Genomic DNA, 15,196 nt, shown 5'->3' with positions numbered 1-15,196 from the left:
TTGAAAAATGCCMAATTATCAAATCTTAAACAACTTTTGTTGTTGTTTTTGTGGGGGTGCATTAATAAAAATCTGTGAGTTACAACATAAAAAGACTTTGTGTTTACTAACATAGTGACTAAGTATCTTGATAAAAAAAAAATCAAGTCAGCCTGGTATAAATGTACTGTTGCTTCCAACAYAGATAAAAATGAAAGTATTAGGTTTTTAAAATGCATTGAGACATCAATACAGCACACCTTTTCTCAGTGTGAATTCCCACTCAAACATAAAGCARCTTCACTTCATTAAAACCTGATTCTCCAATAAGTAAGAAGTGTTAATTTGCTTTTCATAATAAATTARCATGAAAAAAATAAATTGAAGAAGCCTATTTAATACTTTCTACACTCTGTGAATGATTATGTCACCAGGGACTACAGCAAGCTATTTTATCAGCAAGAATATATTTGAAATAATCTCTCTCAAATCTTTCTGTGCCAATAATGTTCCCTGTCCCATAGGGAGGCCCCTGTGCCACACCTGGATCCTCAGTCCCAGGAGTTTACATTTTCTCTTGAGAACTTAAACACACAAAACTCTTCCCTATGAAACCTCACCTGTCCAGAACTATTTACGGTACATAAACAGCTGCCAAAGAACTAATCCTCTGCTTTCACTGCCCCGAGTCATTGAGACCAGGCTATCAGCTCATTTCCACAGAAATGCTTTACTTACACCTTTGATCTTCCGCTCCTTTCTGCCCCAAAAGCACCCCATGCTCCTGGGTGYGGATAAATCAAAAATTAATACATTTCAGTTGACAAATCCAATGATATAATTAARCCAGGACAAAGGAAAAATAATTTTCCATTTATTGAAATAACTTCAAAAGAAAAATATACTGGTTTGGGAACGTTCCCATGCCCAAACCTGCACCCAGAAGTGCTACATTTGATCTTCAGATTTGTATTATAAAAAGTACCTAATACAGAAATCAGATTCCTTATTTTGAGATAACAGCAAACATTTAGTAGACACAATGGTCAGTTCTTAGCTCCAAAGTACAAAGTGTTATATGCTATAGACTACATGCATATCACTGTGAGGTATTGAAATGATGAAAGTGTTAGGACATAAACACAATTCCAAAKTCTATTGGGTAGATTTATATTTTCATATTAATGATCACCCTGCAGCTCACTGAACATCCATTTGCCTTGAACACCTGATGGTCACTTTTCCTATCAAGCATCCAGGAGCACTAATCCAGCAGAGACTCCCGCCAGAAAAGCACTATGAAAAGAAAGACATTCCTGCCACACACACTGGGAAGCGGGGATCAAAGGGATCACTCTGCTGACATAGCAAACTCCTGTAATAACAGCCCCAAACCCAGGAARCACTGAATCTGCAATGACAAAACAATTATTTAGGAGGGATTTACATGCGAAAAGAACCTTTTGTGCTCCATTGCACATGGCAGAACACAATCGTCATGTCTCAGCACCACTCCACCCATTTCCCCTCATACAAATACCTGGAGGGCACCAGATTTCCACTCCCATTGGCAATTTCGGTTGGCACATATCATTTCGGTTGGTCAGAATACACGAAACCGACATCCCCTCCAAACAGGAGGGAGAGAGTGAGTGAAAGCTCTCCCCGGGAGGTGGGGACTCCTCCTGAAACACCCACTGCTGTTCCTCTATAAAGCTGACCCTACTCCTATTSTGCCCTACTCTCTGTTGTATCCTCCACGGAGCAGATCCGGGCACCTCGAGCACCATGGCCCTTTCCGTGCGCACAAGTGGCGGGTCCCGGCAGTTCTCCTCTCGGAGCGGACTTGGCGGGGGATCTCTGAGGATGTCCGGTTCTAGTGGTGGAGGAGGCTTTGGTGGCAGTGGGCTTGGGTTTGGTGGGGGGTCTGGCGGAGGGTTTGGTGCTGTTTCTCTGTTGGGTTCAGGTTCTGGCTTTGGTGGGGGCTTCGGGGGAGGCTCAGGCGCAGGATTTGGGAGTAGCTTAAGCAGCTTTGGTGGAAGCTTTGGAGGTGGTTTGGGTGGTAGCTATGGAAGTGGCTTAGGCAGTGGTTTTGGGGGAGGTTTGGGAAGTGGTTTTGGTAGCAGTTCAGGTGCTGCTTTTGGAGGTGGCTTTGGTGGTGGCTCAGGGGCTGGTTTTGGAGGTGGSTTTGGCCCTGCTGGTGCTGGGGATGGTGGCATCCTTTCTGGCTCAAAAAAAGAGACAATGCAGAACCTCAATGACCGTCTGGCTGCRTATCTGGACAAAGTGAGATCTCTGGAGGATGCCAACACTGAGCTGGAGCGCAAAATCCGTGAGTGGTATGAGAAAAGTGGCCCTGGCACTGGCACCCCTGGATCTGGGAACGACTACAGTAAATTCTACCCCTTCATTGAAGATCTCCGAAACAAGGTAGTAAAGCAATGTAGTGATGTATTTAACGTATCTTTATGTTTGCAATTCTCTTAATAGAATGAATGAAAGTAACAAAGTTCTTTCGGAAACCAAGAGCACATTTATCCTTTGGTTCCGAAGCTTGCAGCGACCTCTGTCACCTTGCACTGGTGACATGTGCTGAGTTTTTCCTGTACATTAAAGCAGTTTTGTAGCTGTGTCACGCAGTGATTTGTCTAATCTGAATAAAGGAGAAGGCAGTGATGGAATGCAGGTCTACAAACCCTTGTAGAACAGGAAGTTTAAAACCATTACAAAGCCATGAAGTCTTTGGGCTGTAACATCATTCTCTGAACACTGTTTGTATTCTAGATCATCAATGCAACCATCGACAATGCAAGGATCCTTCTACAGGTCGATAAYGCCAGACTGGCTGCTGATGACTTCAGACTGAAGTAAGGATATCTTAATGCTAGAAAAGCTCTTACTAATATCTTAGGGAAAAAAATCTTTTGTATTAGAAATCTCTTTCCTTGTAGAATACTTATAATACAATTATTAAACTATATTATAATAGTTATGGGTATTAAGTTTTCATATTAAAGCTACAATAAAACACATTAATTGTTTGCATTTGACCTCACTGGCCACATTAAAAATAATATTTAATCCCTTTATGCAAAGATATGAGAATGAAGTGGCTCTTCGGCAAAGTGTGGAGGCCGACATCAATGGTCTGCGCAGAGTCCTGGATGAGCTGACCCTGACCAGAGCAGATCTGGAGCTGCAGATTGAAAGCCTGAATGAAGAACTGGCTTATCTCAAGAAGAATCACGAAGAGGTTATTTTTTTCCTTTGTGAATTCATAGCAAGACACATGAAATTGTAAAACATCAAATTGCTCCCTTACTTAAGCCACTGGAAGTTCCTGGATTTCACTACTGGTTCTGTTTGATATTATTTTTTTATTATTTATTATAGTTTCTATATTTTTGTTTATTATTATTTTTGCTAAGTGAAAGAGTGCAAGTGAAAGAGTGCCAGAAATATATACACATGCTACAGATCCTTGTTAAAATAGAATTTATATCATGTATATTTCTTTACATAGATTTTGGTAGAACTATTTTACCTTTATTAACAGAACCTTCTCTTAATTTTCAATCTCTCCAGGAGCTTCAAGGCATCCAAAGCAGTGAACTTGGCCAAGTCAGCGTGGAAATGGACGCTGCTCCAGGGACTGACCTGACSAAGCTTCTGAATGACATGAGGGGACAGTATGAAGTCATTGCTGAGCAAAACCGTAAAGAGGCCGAGGCGTGGTTCAATGAAAAAGTAACAACCAGAGAGAGCACATTCAGCAAAATGCTTGGGAAAACAAGTTCTCTAGCTGGAACAGTAAAATAACACCCCAGTCTTCTTTGTCATTTCAGAGCGGGGAGCTGAAAAAGGAAATCTCCACCAATACTGAGCAGCTCCAGTCAGGAAAGAGTGAGATCACRGACTTAAAACGGACTCTCCAGAGCTTGGAAATAGAGCTGCAGTCTCAGCTTGCCATGGTATGTTCTAGGGAAGTTACTGATTGCTCAGAGCCAATTCAGCAACTTCAAAAGTCTTTTTAGACCTTATCCTATTCCATAGGATTGAGGATTTGCATTTATTTCCAATTAAATCCTATATTCTTGTCATTTCCTATATAGCAGTAATATAGCTAACTGGATTGCAAAGAGCATGTCACAAAGCAAATGAGTTTTTACATCACATTTAGGGAAGCGAAAAGGGACAGTTTTCAAATTGGTGTTTTCAAAAAGAAAATGAAACCTAAGTAATGCAGCTGTACTTACTCCCTTAAACTACTTCAGTTGGCTTTATTTTTGTAAAGAGTTTTTTTTTTTTTTTTACTTAACCAGAGATTATTTATATCTTTACACAGAAAAAATCCCTGGAAGACACTTTAGCAGAAACAGAAGGTGGTTACTGCGCTCAGCTGTCACAAATCCAAATGCAGATCGGGAACCTGGAGTCYCAGCTTTTCCAGGTCAGGGCTGACATGGAGCGCCAGAACGCAGAGTACCAACAGCTCCTAGACATCAAGACTCGTCTGGAAATGGAGATTGAAACCTACCGGCGCCTGCTGGATGGCGAGTTTGTGTAAGRAACTGATTGACATGAAATATCTACTTGGGTTTATTTTCTGAAGCAAAATCCTTTCCAGGAAAAAAAGAGATAAAATAAGTGGAACATTCTCCAATGACAGTAAGGCACATAGAGTGATCTGAAATATCACTGTGACTGAGAAGAGTGAGCCATTCTGCTCAGAATTTAAATAATCTATTAATGTCACCATGAAAAGGGAATTTATTCTGATCCTACTGAACATTCTGCAATATTGCATTGTCTCTGATTCCCTTTTAGGGGTGCTGGACAGGGAGTTACATTTGAAAGCTCATCCCTGACAGGGTCCAAATCTCAAACACAATCACTGGATTCTTCTCAGGGTAGGTAGAACTTGATTGAATAAAATTTTGTTTCTAAAGTCATTCTTCTAAATCAAATAATACATGTTATCCTGTTTAACTACATCATAGAGCTCATTATAATCAGAAGCCAGTTTGAAAGGAAAAGGGGATACTTGGTCATGTACGTGCAACTTGAGTTTATCATCTTTAACATGTTGATAAGTATTTTTTGTTTTGTTCACAATGTTTAGATCCAACCAAAACAAGAAAGATCAAGACAATTGTCGAAGAAGTGGTAGATGGAAAAGTTGTTGCATCCCACGTTAAGGAAGTTGAAGAGAAGATATGAGGCACAATCTGATGTGGCAAAGGATCCATCTGCTCCAAGGCAAAAGGGATAAATAATTTTATTCTTTTGTATCAAATGATAATACGTTTGGCTTTGTACTAAGAATCTTTTAGATAAGACGAAGTCAGCACTTGCATTCCTTGCAGTCATGCAGTATATTTCCTGCTTCACTGTCAGCACTACCTGTATGATTTCCACGGTGTTCTTTAAAAATATCATCAAATCTCTGTTCAATAACCAGAAATATGAAGCACACATTTAATCAGATTTGCCTTTTTATAATCTTTAGTAATCAATAGATAAAATAATCTTGCTGTTCTAACCTTGTTTCCCAGTTTTCATCACTAATAAAAAGGACTCAACAAGCTTTAAGGTATTAGTGTCCCTTCATTCTCCATGAGCCACTCCATCTGTGTGGTGACCCAGCAATAAAATATGAACATTGAAAGCAGCTAGRATTCAAAATTCCATAAATTCTAGGAAACACACAATTGCTAATACCTGCCTACCTTTTGTCATCAAGGATCTTATAGCCAGGTGTTCCCTTCATACCTGAAAAAAAAGATGGAAAAAGAAAGCATTAGTTTATACCATCCAAATACAAGACTTTGTGCTTGTTTGATGGATTCCTAATGGTTTTCTTATGTAACTGTTCTCATCCCATCAATGACAAACACTGCCAATATTTTGGGTTTAGAACTACATAGAAAGGATAATTGAGACACTTGTAGAAAAGAGTGTGGACAACAAAACCTTCCCATCTCAGTCCAGGTCAACTGGAAGACTGTCAGCTAAGGAAAATAAAATCCAAACACAGGATCCTTTCATATGTGCCAGCAGACACAGCCAAGAACAGGGAAGCCTTTTCACACCAGGGGACTTTTAAGTGGTACAATACTTTGACTTCTAAAAAGATGCATGTCTTGTAAAAGTTCACTGCCTCTTTTATAATTTCCTTGAGGTATATTCTTAAATACAGCTTAAAATGCATTCTCTCTTTGGTAAACTTTTAAATTTTACTGATATCTGCATTTTTTTTACTGCATATCTGACATTGTGCACTACCATTAAAAAAAAATAAGCAAGAGGTAAAATAAAATAGGTAAGAGCCATTCTTAGCAGACAAGATCATTGGGATCACACCGTGCTCCAGTGAGCCAGGAAATGAAGAATCACTTGCTGATAGCACAGCAAAGCAGACAACCTGTGCTGGACCTGCCTGGGAGCCTTCAGGAGAGGGGTAAGAACCCCACAAAGACTGTGTGTTGTGTATACTGAGCACGCCAACACTCAGCACAAGTACTGAAACACCAACAGTACAACCCAGGGACAACCCAGACCCTTTTTCTGACAGCAGTAATGTGTCTGAAGTGTACATTCACCAGAACTTTGCCCTTTGCAGAAGAGGAGCCAAAGCMCTTACCACAAGTTGTACCAACACACTCACCAGCAGTAATGCTGGTTCCTCTCCCTCCGTGTGTCTTCCTGCCCATAAACCCACCACAGTGTTGGGTGAGAGGATGCCCAGGAGCCCAGCTCGTTTCCGAAACAGGACAATCCTCAACACTGAGTCAGCTCAGACACCCAAGGCTTCATCTCACTGAGTCTCAAACACCTTCAGGGATGGAAATTCTGTGGCATCCCTAACAATGGTGGAGGTACCAGTAGCACTACCAGCAATCCAGGTGTGCTTCTGGGTGGCTCTGCCCTTCCTGTCCTCCAGTCARCGCACTTCATGCTGGGCAGCTAAAACTTTATCTTTTGCTTTTTCTCTCTTATCCGCACATTTTTTAGGTTATAATAACCCACAGTTACAGGGTAACAAAAACATTAAGACATTGATAAATTAATTTCGGCACATAATTTAGGAATAGTTACTTCAGTGCTATCCTCTGCTGTATTAACCTGCTGCCAGGACGGGCTGACAGGCTAAGAGGCCCCCGCGCTCCCCGAAATGGGCCGCTGCCGCTTTAACGGCCCCGCGGCCGCAGCCCCGCGCCGCCGGCAGCGGAGCCGGGAGCCGGGGAGGATGGGAGGAGGAGGAGGAGGAGGATGGAGCCGGCTCGGCTCCGCCGAGAGATCAGGGCAAAGTATGAATCGCTCATCACCCGAAATCAGATAAAGACCGTCAGCTCAGCAAGGACGCAGGTAATGCCTCCTCACAGCCACACACCTTGCAGAGTACGGAGCCATTCCCTGGCCGTACAGTTCCTCCCGCAGCCTCTATGAGGTACAGTAATTCCTTTCAATGCAGCAAATTTTCGGGGAAGGGATGTAGATTTTACCGCAGTAAGATGTGAACTAGAATAATCGGCAATAGATTTTGTTAAGTGTATGGATTCACGCTGAATCAATGCTGTGTAATTCATCAGGATGCTTTTCTGTCCCTGCAGCCGGGCTATTGCTGGGATTGAAGGGATGATGACATAGGCTTTAACACGGTAACCTCTGGCTCCATGTAGTTATCTGAGAGCAAAAAARAATCCTGAAGAGAATCCTTTTATATACAGCAATCTTTGCCATTTTTAGCCCTCYAGTAAAGAAAACTGTACCTTTGCAAGAACTATTTTCTATTGCTCCCAGTAAAAACTATGTTCTGCTCTTCAGCAAATATCAGTTGTTCTCTCATACAGCTTGATTAAATGTTACCAACACACAATGCTGCTGTTAGGGGTTTACATACAAAGAGCTCTAAACCCAACTAATATCAAATGGCAAAACAATTYTGAGCCACCAAATGCAAAGAAATTCAGGGGGGAATCAGGTATTCTGTCACCTTGCACTCAGGTATTGCAGGGATCCCGGAGGTTTGTTTTAAGGACAGGCCAGACGCTGCTGCAGCCTGGCTGATCYACCAGCAGTGCCAGACACACGGCAGCTGCACACCCGACAGGGAAGCCAAGTTTATCTTGGTGCTGGCACAAAGCAGCCAATGCACATTGGTTTGATCCTGTCAAATTCTGCAGTACCCAGGCAAAAAAAAGGGGAAGCAAAGAACATTGGGGGTTCACTTGTAGATGAGCTAGATCTAGATTTCTCACAAAAAAGATGGCCTGGTAAAGTCGCAATTTGTCAGTACATACCAGCGAACAAAACCCTTATGTTCCTTAGTTCATAAGATCTAAATTTAAAATAATCTTTTCTCAGAGTTGATGTCATCATAAGAATCTGCATAAAGCACTAAAATATGCAAAAAAGCAGGTGCTGTTTCAAGGGCTTACAGGATCTTCACTACTTGCAGAGAAACTCAGAATCAAAAAAAGAAAAATAACTTCTGTAAGCAAAACAATCATTCTGGAAGTTACATGCAGGAACATACTATCAAAATCAAGGATAAGTCTAAATCTAAAATGACCCCACATATGATCAGTTTTTTTAAAACCACTTTCAAAAGGATAAAAGGAAAAAAAAAACCCACCCTGAAATAAAACATACATTAAAATCAAAGCACTTTATTCAAACTTGAAAGCTTGAACCATCTGCACCTCCTCTAAGCCCATTTGCTCTAGAGGTAAGATCTCAGTACAAYTGGATAATTTGTATGAGAATTCCTCTACAACAACGGTGCCAGGGACAGAGATGTAGACAACCACTTCCAGTCAAACACAGTGGGATAAGGGCTTTCCATCTACACAGTACAGAAAATATTAACTCCTCACTGTGAGCTTTCACACATTTATAGAACTCTAACAAAAATTCCAACTAGATATTATGTGCTGATTTATTATAATTGTTTGAATATCTTTAATATTTTTATAATTGTATGTTTCCTGTAGTTAGAAGAAGATACAAGTAAAAGAATGGACAAAGATGCAGAAGCACTAAAGGCAGCCAGAGCAGAACTGTGCGAAGCCCGACGGCAGTGGCACCACATGCAGATTGAAATCGAGTCTCTCCACGCTGTGGTAAGAGTCAGATATGAAACTTGGAATCTCATGGAAAAAAAGAAATATTGTCCTTGATATAAAATATCTCACAGTCAATTTCTATGATAGTCACAGTCACCATACAGCAGAAATCTATCACAGGAACACTCAGCTTTGGGTGGTTCCAGCCCCTCATAGAGCCCTCACTCATACACACTGAGCCAGCACATGTACTGGTGCAGGATTTGCCACTCCATACACACGTCGTGTCCTGTTTCCACACATCCCAAACATATATCTGCATGATATTCCCCCCACCTAGTCATTCTGCCTTAATAATTGACAGCATGTTTATGACTTTTTTAATATGTGGACCAAATTTATCAATTCATTCATGATAAAATGTCAGCAGTTTGCTCAGTTCAGTTCAGAAAAGCACCAAGAGCACACAGACCCTTKGTATAGCATTGAGCTGGACACTGCTTAACTTGTAAAACCAGAGATCTGTAAACTCAAGGCAGTGGACTGCTGGACAAGATGTGACTAAACTTTCTTTTGATCTTAAATTACCACAGATTTTATATGAAAATTTCTCAGCCAAAGGATTACCTTGAAAGCTTTACTCCTGTTCTTAAAGAATAATGCAAAAATAAATAGTTTCTTAATTAAACCATGTATGTGTACAACATCTTTACACACAAACTTCCCAAATCTTAAAACATGAATTAAATTTCATAGGAAAAGGGTTTGGAACGTTCATTRCGTGCCACAGAGCAGCAGTACCACATGCAGCTACAAAATCTGGAAGGTGAGATTGAATGCTTGGAAAAAGAGCTGCTGGAAGTGAGAAGGGGAATTGAGAAACAGCTCCGAGAGCACGAAATTCTCCTGAACACGAGGATGAAGCTGGAGGAGGAGATAGCGACATATCGCAGTCTGTTGGAGCAAGAAGAAAGCAGGTACTTGGCTGCTTAGAGAAAAAGATCTCAAATTTGTCTTCCATTTYGGAAGGTCTCATTTAAATAATCTGGATTGTAAATAAATTAACTAATCATTAAAAAATTAGGGTATAAAATCTTAGAAAAGGTTTCACTGTAAGGTAGCTTCACTGACTGCAGAGTTTCTGGCACTCAGTGTCTCACACACATTGCAGAGAGCAGCACACGATTTCTCACAGCTGCTCACATAACAAATTGGGGATTAAAATAATTCAGTATTATTAAATGCTGTAATCGCTTTATTTTTGCAGGTTCCGTTGCTCAATACCTGCCCAGAAGGATGACAAAAAGCCCAGCACTAGCAAGATAACCTTTACACTGCCTTCAGGTGAGTTTCAGACACYTTCTCCTTATGGGATTTTTGCCTTAACTGTTCACAGCTACTGACAAATTCCTGGATATTAAAAAAGTACCTTTTCCAATGCAGGGAAAATACCTCCAGGTCCTGTACCRCCCCTGCGCTTCTGCCTGCTCAGTGTATGCCTGCATTTTCTTTCACAGATGGTGTAAAGAAGCACAAACCGAAGAAGGTGGAACTGATGACAAAACAAGCAATCCTAGATGGAAATATCTTGAAGGAAAGTGCTGAAGCTCATGGCACTGTACAGTAAGATAAACAGGAATTTCACAAAATAACGATTGGAAGTAAAGGGTGGAGGTTATGTTTCAGTAGCTTTGAATTTTCCGCTATTTGGTRTTTATTATATTGTGCCCACACAGCCCAGGAGCTTCAGAACCACAGTGAGAGCTCCTGAAGGTGCACTGAATGGCAGKGTTTAACAATACATTACATTTAAAAGTTCTTTTTATTAGCATTGGCTTCATAAGCAAACAATACCATGATGGTGCTTCTGATTTGTAATTTCTATTTCTGTTAAGAATGAAACTATGAATAATTCATCTCGCTAAGGCTGAAGGCAAAGAGCCCAGACCACATTTGGGAAGTCCCTCTGGGGCATATTTATACACATAAATTTCAGGCTCAGCTGCTCCAACTTGCTCCTTGGAAACTCCTACGTTTCCCCAAACAGGGGAGAGAGAGCCTGGCTCCCAAGTGGGCATGTGAAAGTCTGTTAGGATGYGTTATTCACCTGAAATTACTTTAATAGTATTGGATTGCCTCATTTTATTTTTTTCTCTGCCGCTCTTCAAGCTTTTTTATATGTTGTGTATGTTATATTTTGCATGTTGGTTTTTAATGTTACCTTTAAACACACTGTAGTGGGCCAGTCCTAACACTGAACTGTAATCAGCTRCTGAAAAAATTAATGCCATCATAAGGCCCACCAGACACACCCCACAGGTGACATTTATTTTTGTGCGTGAGCTTTGTTCATCACACAGTCACTCAGGTCTGCACAGGACTGCTCAGCCAGGTGCAGTTTACTCAGCTCGGTGAGGCCTCTGAGCCCATCTTTCAGATGTGAACTCTGATAAACATACAGAGAATTAAATCAACAAGATTTGGGTGCCTCAATATTGCTGAATCAGCTAGCTTTTCAATTGTCCCTATTTCACTTCTGCCCTTTTTTCTYTTTAATGTAATACAGATCTACATTCTGAGGTTTAGGTCTAAACTAGATTTTCTCCTCCCTATTCTGAAGGTTTTCAAATGCAGGAATTCTGTCCTGCCCACTGCAGTATTGAGGTTTCTTGCAAAATTTTTAAGCTTGGATTCCAAACTTTCTCCTTGGAAACTGCCTAATGTGTTTGGAACAGTGGTTTTGTAGCCATGTCTACCTAAAAGTACAAAAACAAGAACATAATGAACTCTCACCCTTTATTTAGCTTCTCTGGAGAATGAACCTGTAAAAAAAAGGAAACATCTAGGGTCTCGGTACCATATAAAACAACTCGACATTTTATGATGCCATCTCWGTCTCAGTTTTAAAAGCAGTCCTGAAGACAGATAATTAATATTGCCTAAAAAATCATAAATATATTTGCTTTTTTGTTTCAGGACAGAAAAAGTGGATGAAGTTATTAAGGAATGGGAAGGTTCTTTCTTTAAGGACAACCCTCGTTTAAGGAAAAAGTCTGTTTCCTTGCGTTTTGATCTCCACCTGGCAGCCACGGATGAAGGGTGTTTGCACACAAAAAAGAAAGCCCTCCCCGATATTGAAGTCAGGCTGGTGATGAGGAGATCCTGCAGCATCCCATCCATCAAACCTTAACCTCAGCCAATTCCCCTAACGTGCATCTACAACGGGCTCCGGAAATAAACTGTAGAGGGACTCCCATGGCTGCTGTCTGCTACAACCACAACATCTTACCAAGCACTTGGATCAATACAATAAAAGCATACAGGTTGTTCAAAAGAAAGGGTGAAGAGCAAGGAGATTCCAAGAAACCTGAATTCTACTAGTTTTATACCCTGGATGCAAMCCTTTCATTTTCTCATGTTGTTGTTTTCTAGAATTTCACCAATATTAYAAAAATTAAACTAGAACTTTATAGATTGACATATTCTGCCTTTGTAAGAGAGAACTTGTTCTCTTTCTGAAAATGAGAAATGCATATTTGCTTCTCTTAATTATTCAATATTCCATTCATATAATGACTGGTGAATCYTTGCAATAATTTATATCACAACTGTCATACTTCTAGAAATATATTTTAAAATAATACTTTCTAACAGCAAAAATTACATACAAAAATACTCTTAAAATACATGAACTATTAACAAAGAGTTTTCTTTTAAAAGTGGCTAGTATTTTTTAATTCCTTTTTTTTAGGCAATGACTGAGCAAAAATGTCTTTCCTCTACATCCTTACACACCCATTTAAAAAATGCTGTTGCAATCCAGTATCATTTTAGCCATATTGTTCCCCTGATTTGGAAGCAGTAATTTCCCCTGAAAAACCAATCATTCTCTTATTGTCCACACACACCTGTACTACAAATCTGTTAACCAAAGCAAGTGAAATTACTCTCTAATTGTTCAAATGGGAGGAGTCAGAYAACCATTTTAATGCTGGTATTCCATTAATTTTGTTTGTTATAACAAAGTGCATTAAAATTTGTTCAACAAATTCCTCTTCTGACAAACACTACAGGTAAACGATGCTCTTCATGCAGTACAAGTGACAAGTCACTATTACACCAGGGTACAACTGTAACTACTGTTACTACTTCAAATTAACCGGGCAAAATAAGGGCTACAAATTCAAAGTACGATTCAACCCCTTAAGTACCCCCCCCATTCCTACCCAAACTAGCTGTAGGCAAACCAATCCCAGCAGACAACCTGCACCAGTACACAGAGGAACAGCCATCCTTCTTTAAAACCTTATGAGACAAATTTCAAACAAAGACTCAAACATGATTGTACGAAGACGAGAATGATTGTTAGTGAGGATTCTGAAGAGGGCAGATGTCACAGCTCCTGCTGGAACACTGGGGTGGCTGGGGCTCAGAATCTGGAAAACCCACGCACAGGATTTGCTGGATTACAGCAGCATGGAAAGGATCGATTTCAGTGTCAGTATCTGCCTTATTACTTATGGCATGTGTACAAAACTGATGTTACAGATTCTTTCAGAGTTAARTTATGCTTCTGTCCTTTGTTCATGGTAAGAACAATGCATCGATATTGCCCCGTCCTGTCTGTACTGTATCAAACTCGCTAATTATCCATAACCTGAATCATGAGCTGATGTTGTTACCACTTGAGTATTTGGCATCCTGAATGTATCAGCCTGCTCCAATATTTTCACTATGCAGCTTTTTTTTGTGCTTAGACTCTGTACATTTTACAATACTTGAATTTAAACTAAGTTTTAATTGCTTTAAGGCACTTTAAACAGGGATACGAATTTACCAAAGTAAATGATAGTACTACAATTAAAAAAGTATTAAAATGGAGTTTGTCCATGCATATTTTGTGTGTTCACGTTTAATCCTTGAAAGGAGTAAAAGAGAAATGCAAAATAAAAGTTGCAGATAGGAAAATCTGTTTTCTAAGATCTTCTCTGCAATTAGAAAGACACAAATTTCCTCAGAATCTTTACCACAACATGTGAATGTCCTCCTGCTACAAACTTACTCTTTTTTCCTGGTAAATCCAATGATCCTGGTTATTTTCTTCACATGGGACTTCCTGGCACTGACTTCAGTAGCGCCTGCTACTTTAGGTCTGGTTCAAATGGGCATGCTTGTTTTAACCAATTTTTTACGCCTTTCAGTAAGTATCTATTTTTACATTATTCACAAATTCCATCTCTTCAAATGTAAAGAACTCCCTTTTATTCACAAACTAGTGAACTTCCACAAGTGTCAGAGTGAACTCCACGTGGGCATCAAAATAAGATCTCACTCTCATTTTTAGGTCACTTTAAAGATGAATTAAAAAAAAATTAACACTGAAGCTTAATTCTGTGGCAGAGAATTCTTCCATTTCTGTTCTGCTAATTAAATCCAGACCAACTGAGCCTCTGCCAACTCACACCTGCAAACGGCTGATGTAAAAATGAGTTTCATTGTCTCAACCTACTTCCCAGTAAGTGTCTGTCCTCATTCCAGAGCTTGTGAAACTGCTGGTAATTAAAACAGTTGGGTAAGAATAAGTTTTTATATCCCCCCCTGGTGAGCACGGWGCAGTATAAACAATTCCATTAAATCAGTAAAACTACTTATATATTGTACAGGATATTAAAAAGTGTACACAGGCAAAACCATTCACTATCACAAGATGGAACTGAGGCAAAGAGCACAGTAAAAACATAAAGGTAATAAAGTAGGGAATACATTGGTGGTTTTGAAAACATGTAATTATTTAGAACTATTAGTATGGAATGCTTCAGTAAAAATACCTGAACACCATAGTAAATACGTCAATTTTAAAAATAAATACATTTTAAATAACTCAAATTTTAAAATTAAATTTAAAATAATAAATATTTCAAAATTTTAATTTTCAATTTAACATTAAATGCAGTTTACACGAACAAAAAAAACATGTTATTAATCAACTAGAAATGAGTGCATGAAACTAGGGAGAAACCTGGTCAAAAGCAGGGGAAAAAACAGGTGATTTTTCATCTCTCACAAGTATTTTCTCACCTTCTCTTTACCTTTTCCTGCCCCTGTGAAGCTGGTGAATTAGAGTGACATATTTTGCTGGCTGAGTAATC

At 39.7% G+C, this 15,196-nt stretch overlaps 2 protein-coding genes across 4 annotated transcripts; both read left to right on the top strand.

The window, feature by feature from the left end:
- Window positions 1-1,761: 1,761 nt before the first annotated feature.
- On the top strand, window positions 1,762-5,199 carry KRT12 (keratin 12). 2 transcript variants are annotated; one of them, XM_057385884.1, is made up of 8 exons: window positions 1,762-2,409; window positions 2,764-2,846; window positions 3,076-3,232; window positions 3,565-3,726; window positions 3,825-3,950; window positions 4,325-4,542; window positions 4,807-4,889; window positions 5,102-5,199. In XM_057385884.1, the coding sequence occupies exons 1-8, from the start codon at window positions 1,768-1,770 to the stop codon at window positions 5,197-5,199; spliced, it is 1,569 nt and encodes a 522-aa protein (XP_057241867.1). In that variant the 5' UTR covers window positions 1,762-1,767. The 2 variants fall into 2 exon arrangements, with proteins under 2 accessions (XP_057241867.1, XP_057241866.1); XM_057385883.1 differs by having other exon boundaries at window positions 1,768-2,409; window positions 4,325-4,536.
- Window positions 5,200-7,219: 2,020 nt separating this feature from the next.
- KRT222 (keratin 222) lies at window positions 7,220-13,182 on the top strand. Of its 2 annotated transcripts, none has more exons than XM_057385885.1 (6): window positions 7,220-7,347; window positions 8,976-9,104; window positions 9,804-10,024; window positions 10,315-10,391; window positions 10,565-10,670; window positions 12,024-13,182. In XM_057385885.1, exons 1-6 carry the CDS (start codon window positions 7,252-7,254, stop codon window positions 12,235-12,237), a joined length of 843 nt encoding a protein of 280 aa, XP_057241868.1. In that variant the 5' UTR covers window positions 7,220-7,251; the 3' UTR covers window positions 12,238-13,182. The 2 variants fall into 2 exon arrangements, with proteins under 2 accessions (XP_057241868.1, XP_057241869.1); XM_057385886.1 differs by having other exon boundaries at window positions 7,306-7,429.
- The last annotated feature ends 2,014 nt before the right edge of the window (window positions 13,183-15,196 follow it).

This window comes from Malurus melanocephalus, unplaced genomic scaffold (assembly GCF_030028575.1).
Source record: "Malurus melanocephalus ecotype Western Australia unplaced genomic scaffold, MMel_1.1 scaffold_885, whole genome shotgun sequence".
Lineage (NCBI taxonomy): Eukaryota > Metazoa > Chordata > Aves > Passeriformes > Maluridae > Malurus > Malurus melanocephalus.
Note: the sequence above shows the minus strand (reverse complement) of the source record. Positions and strands in the feature narration are given on the sequence as shown.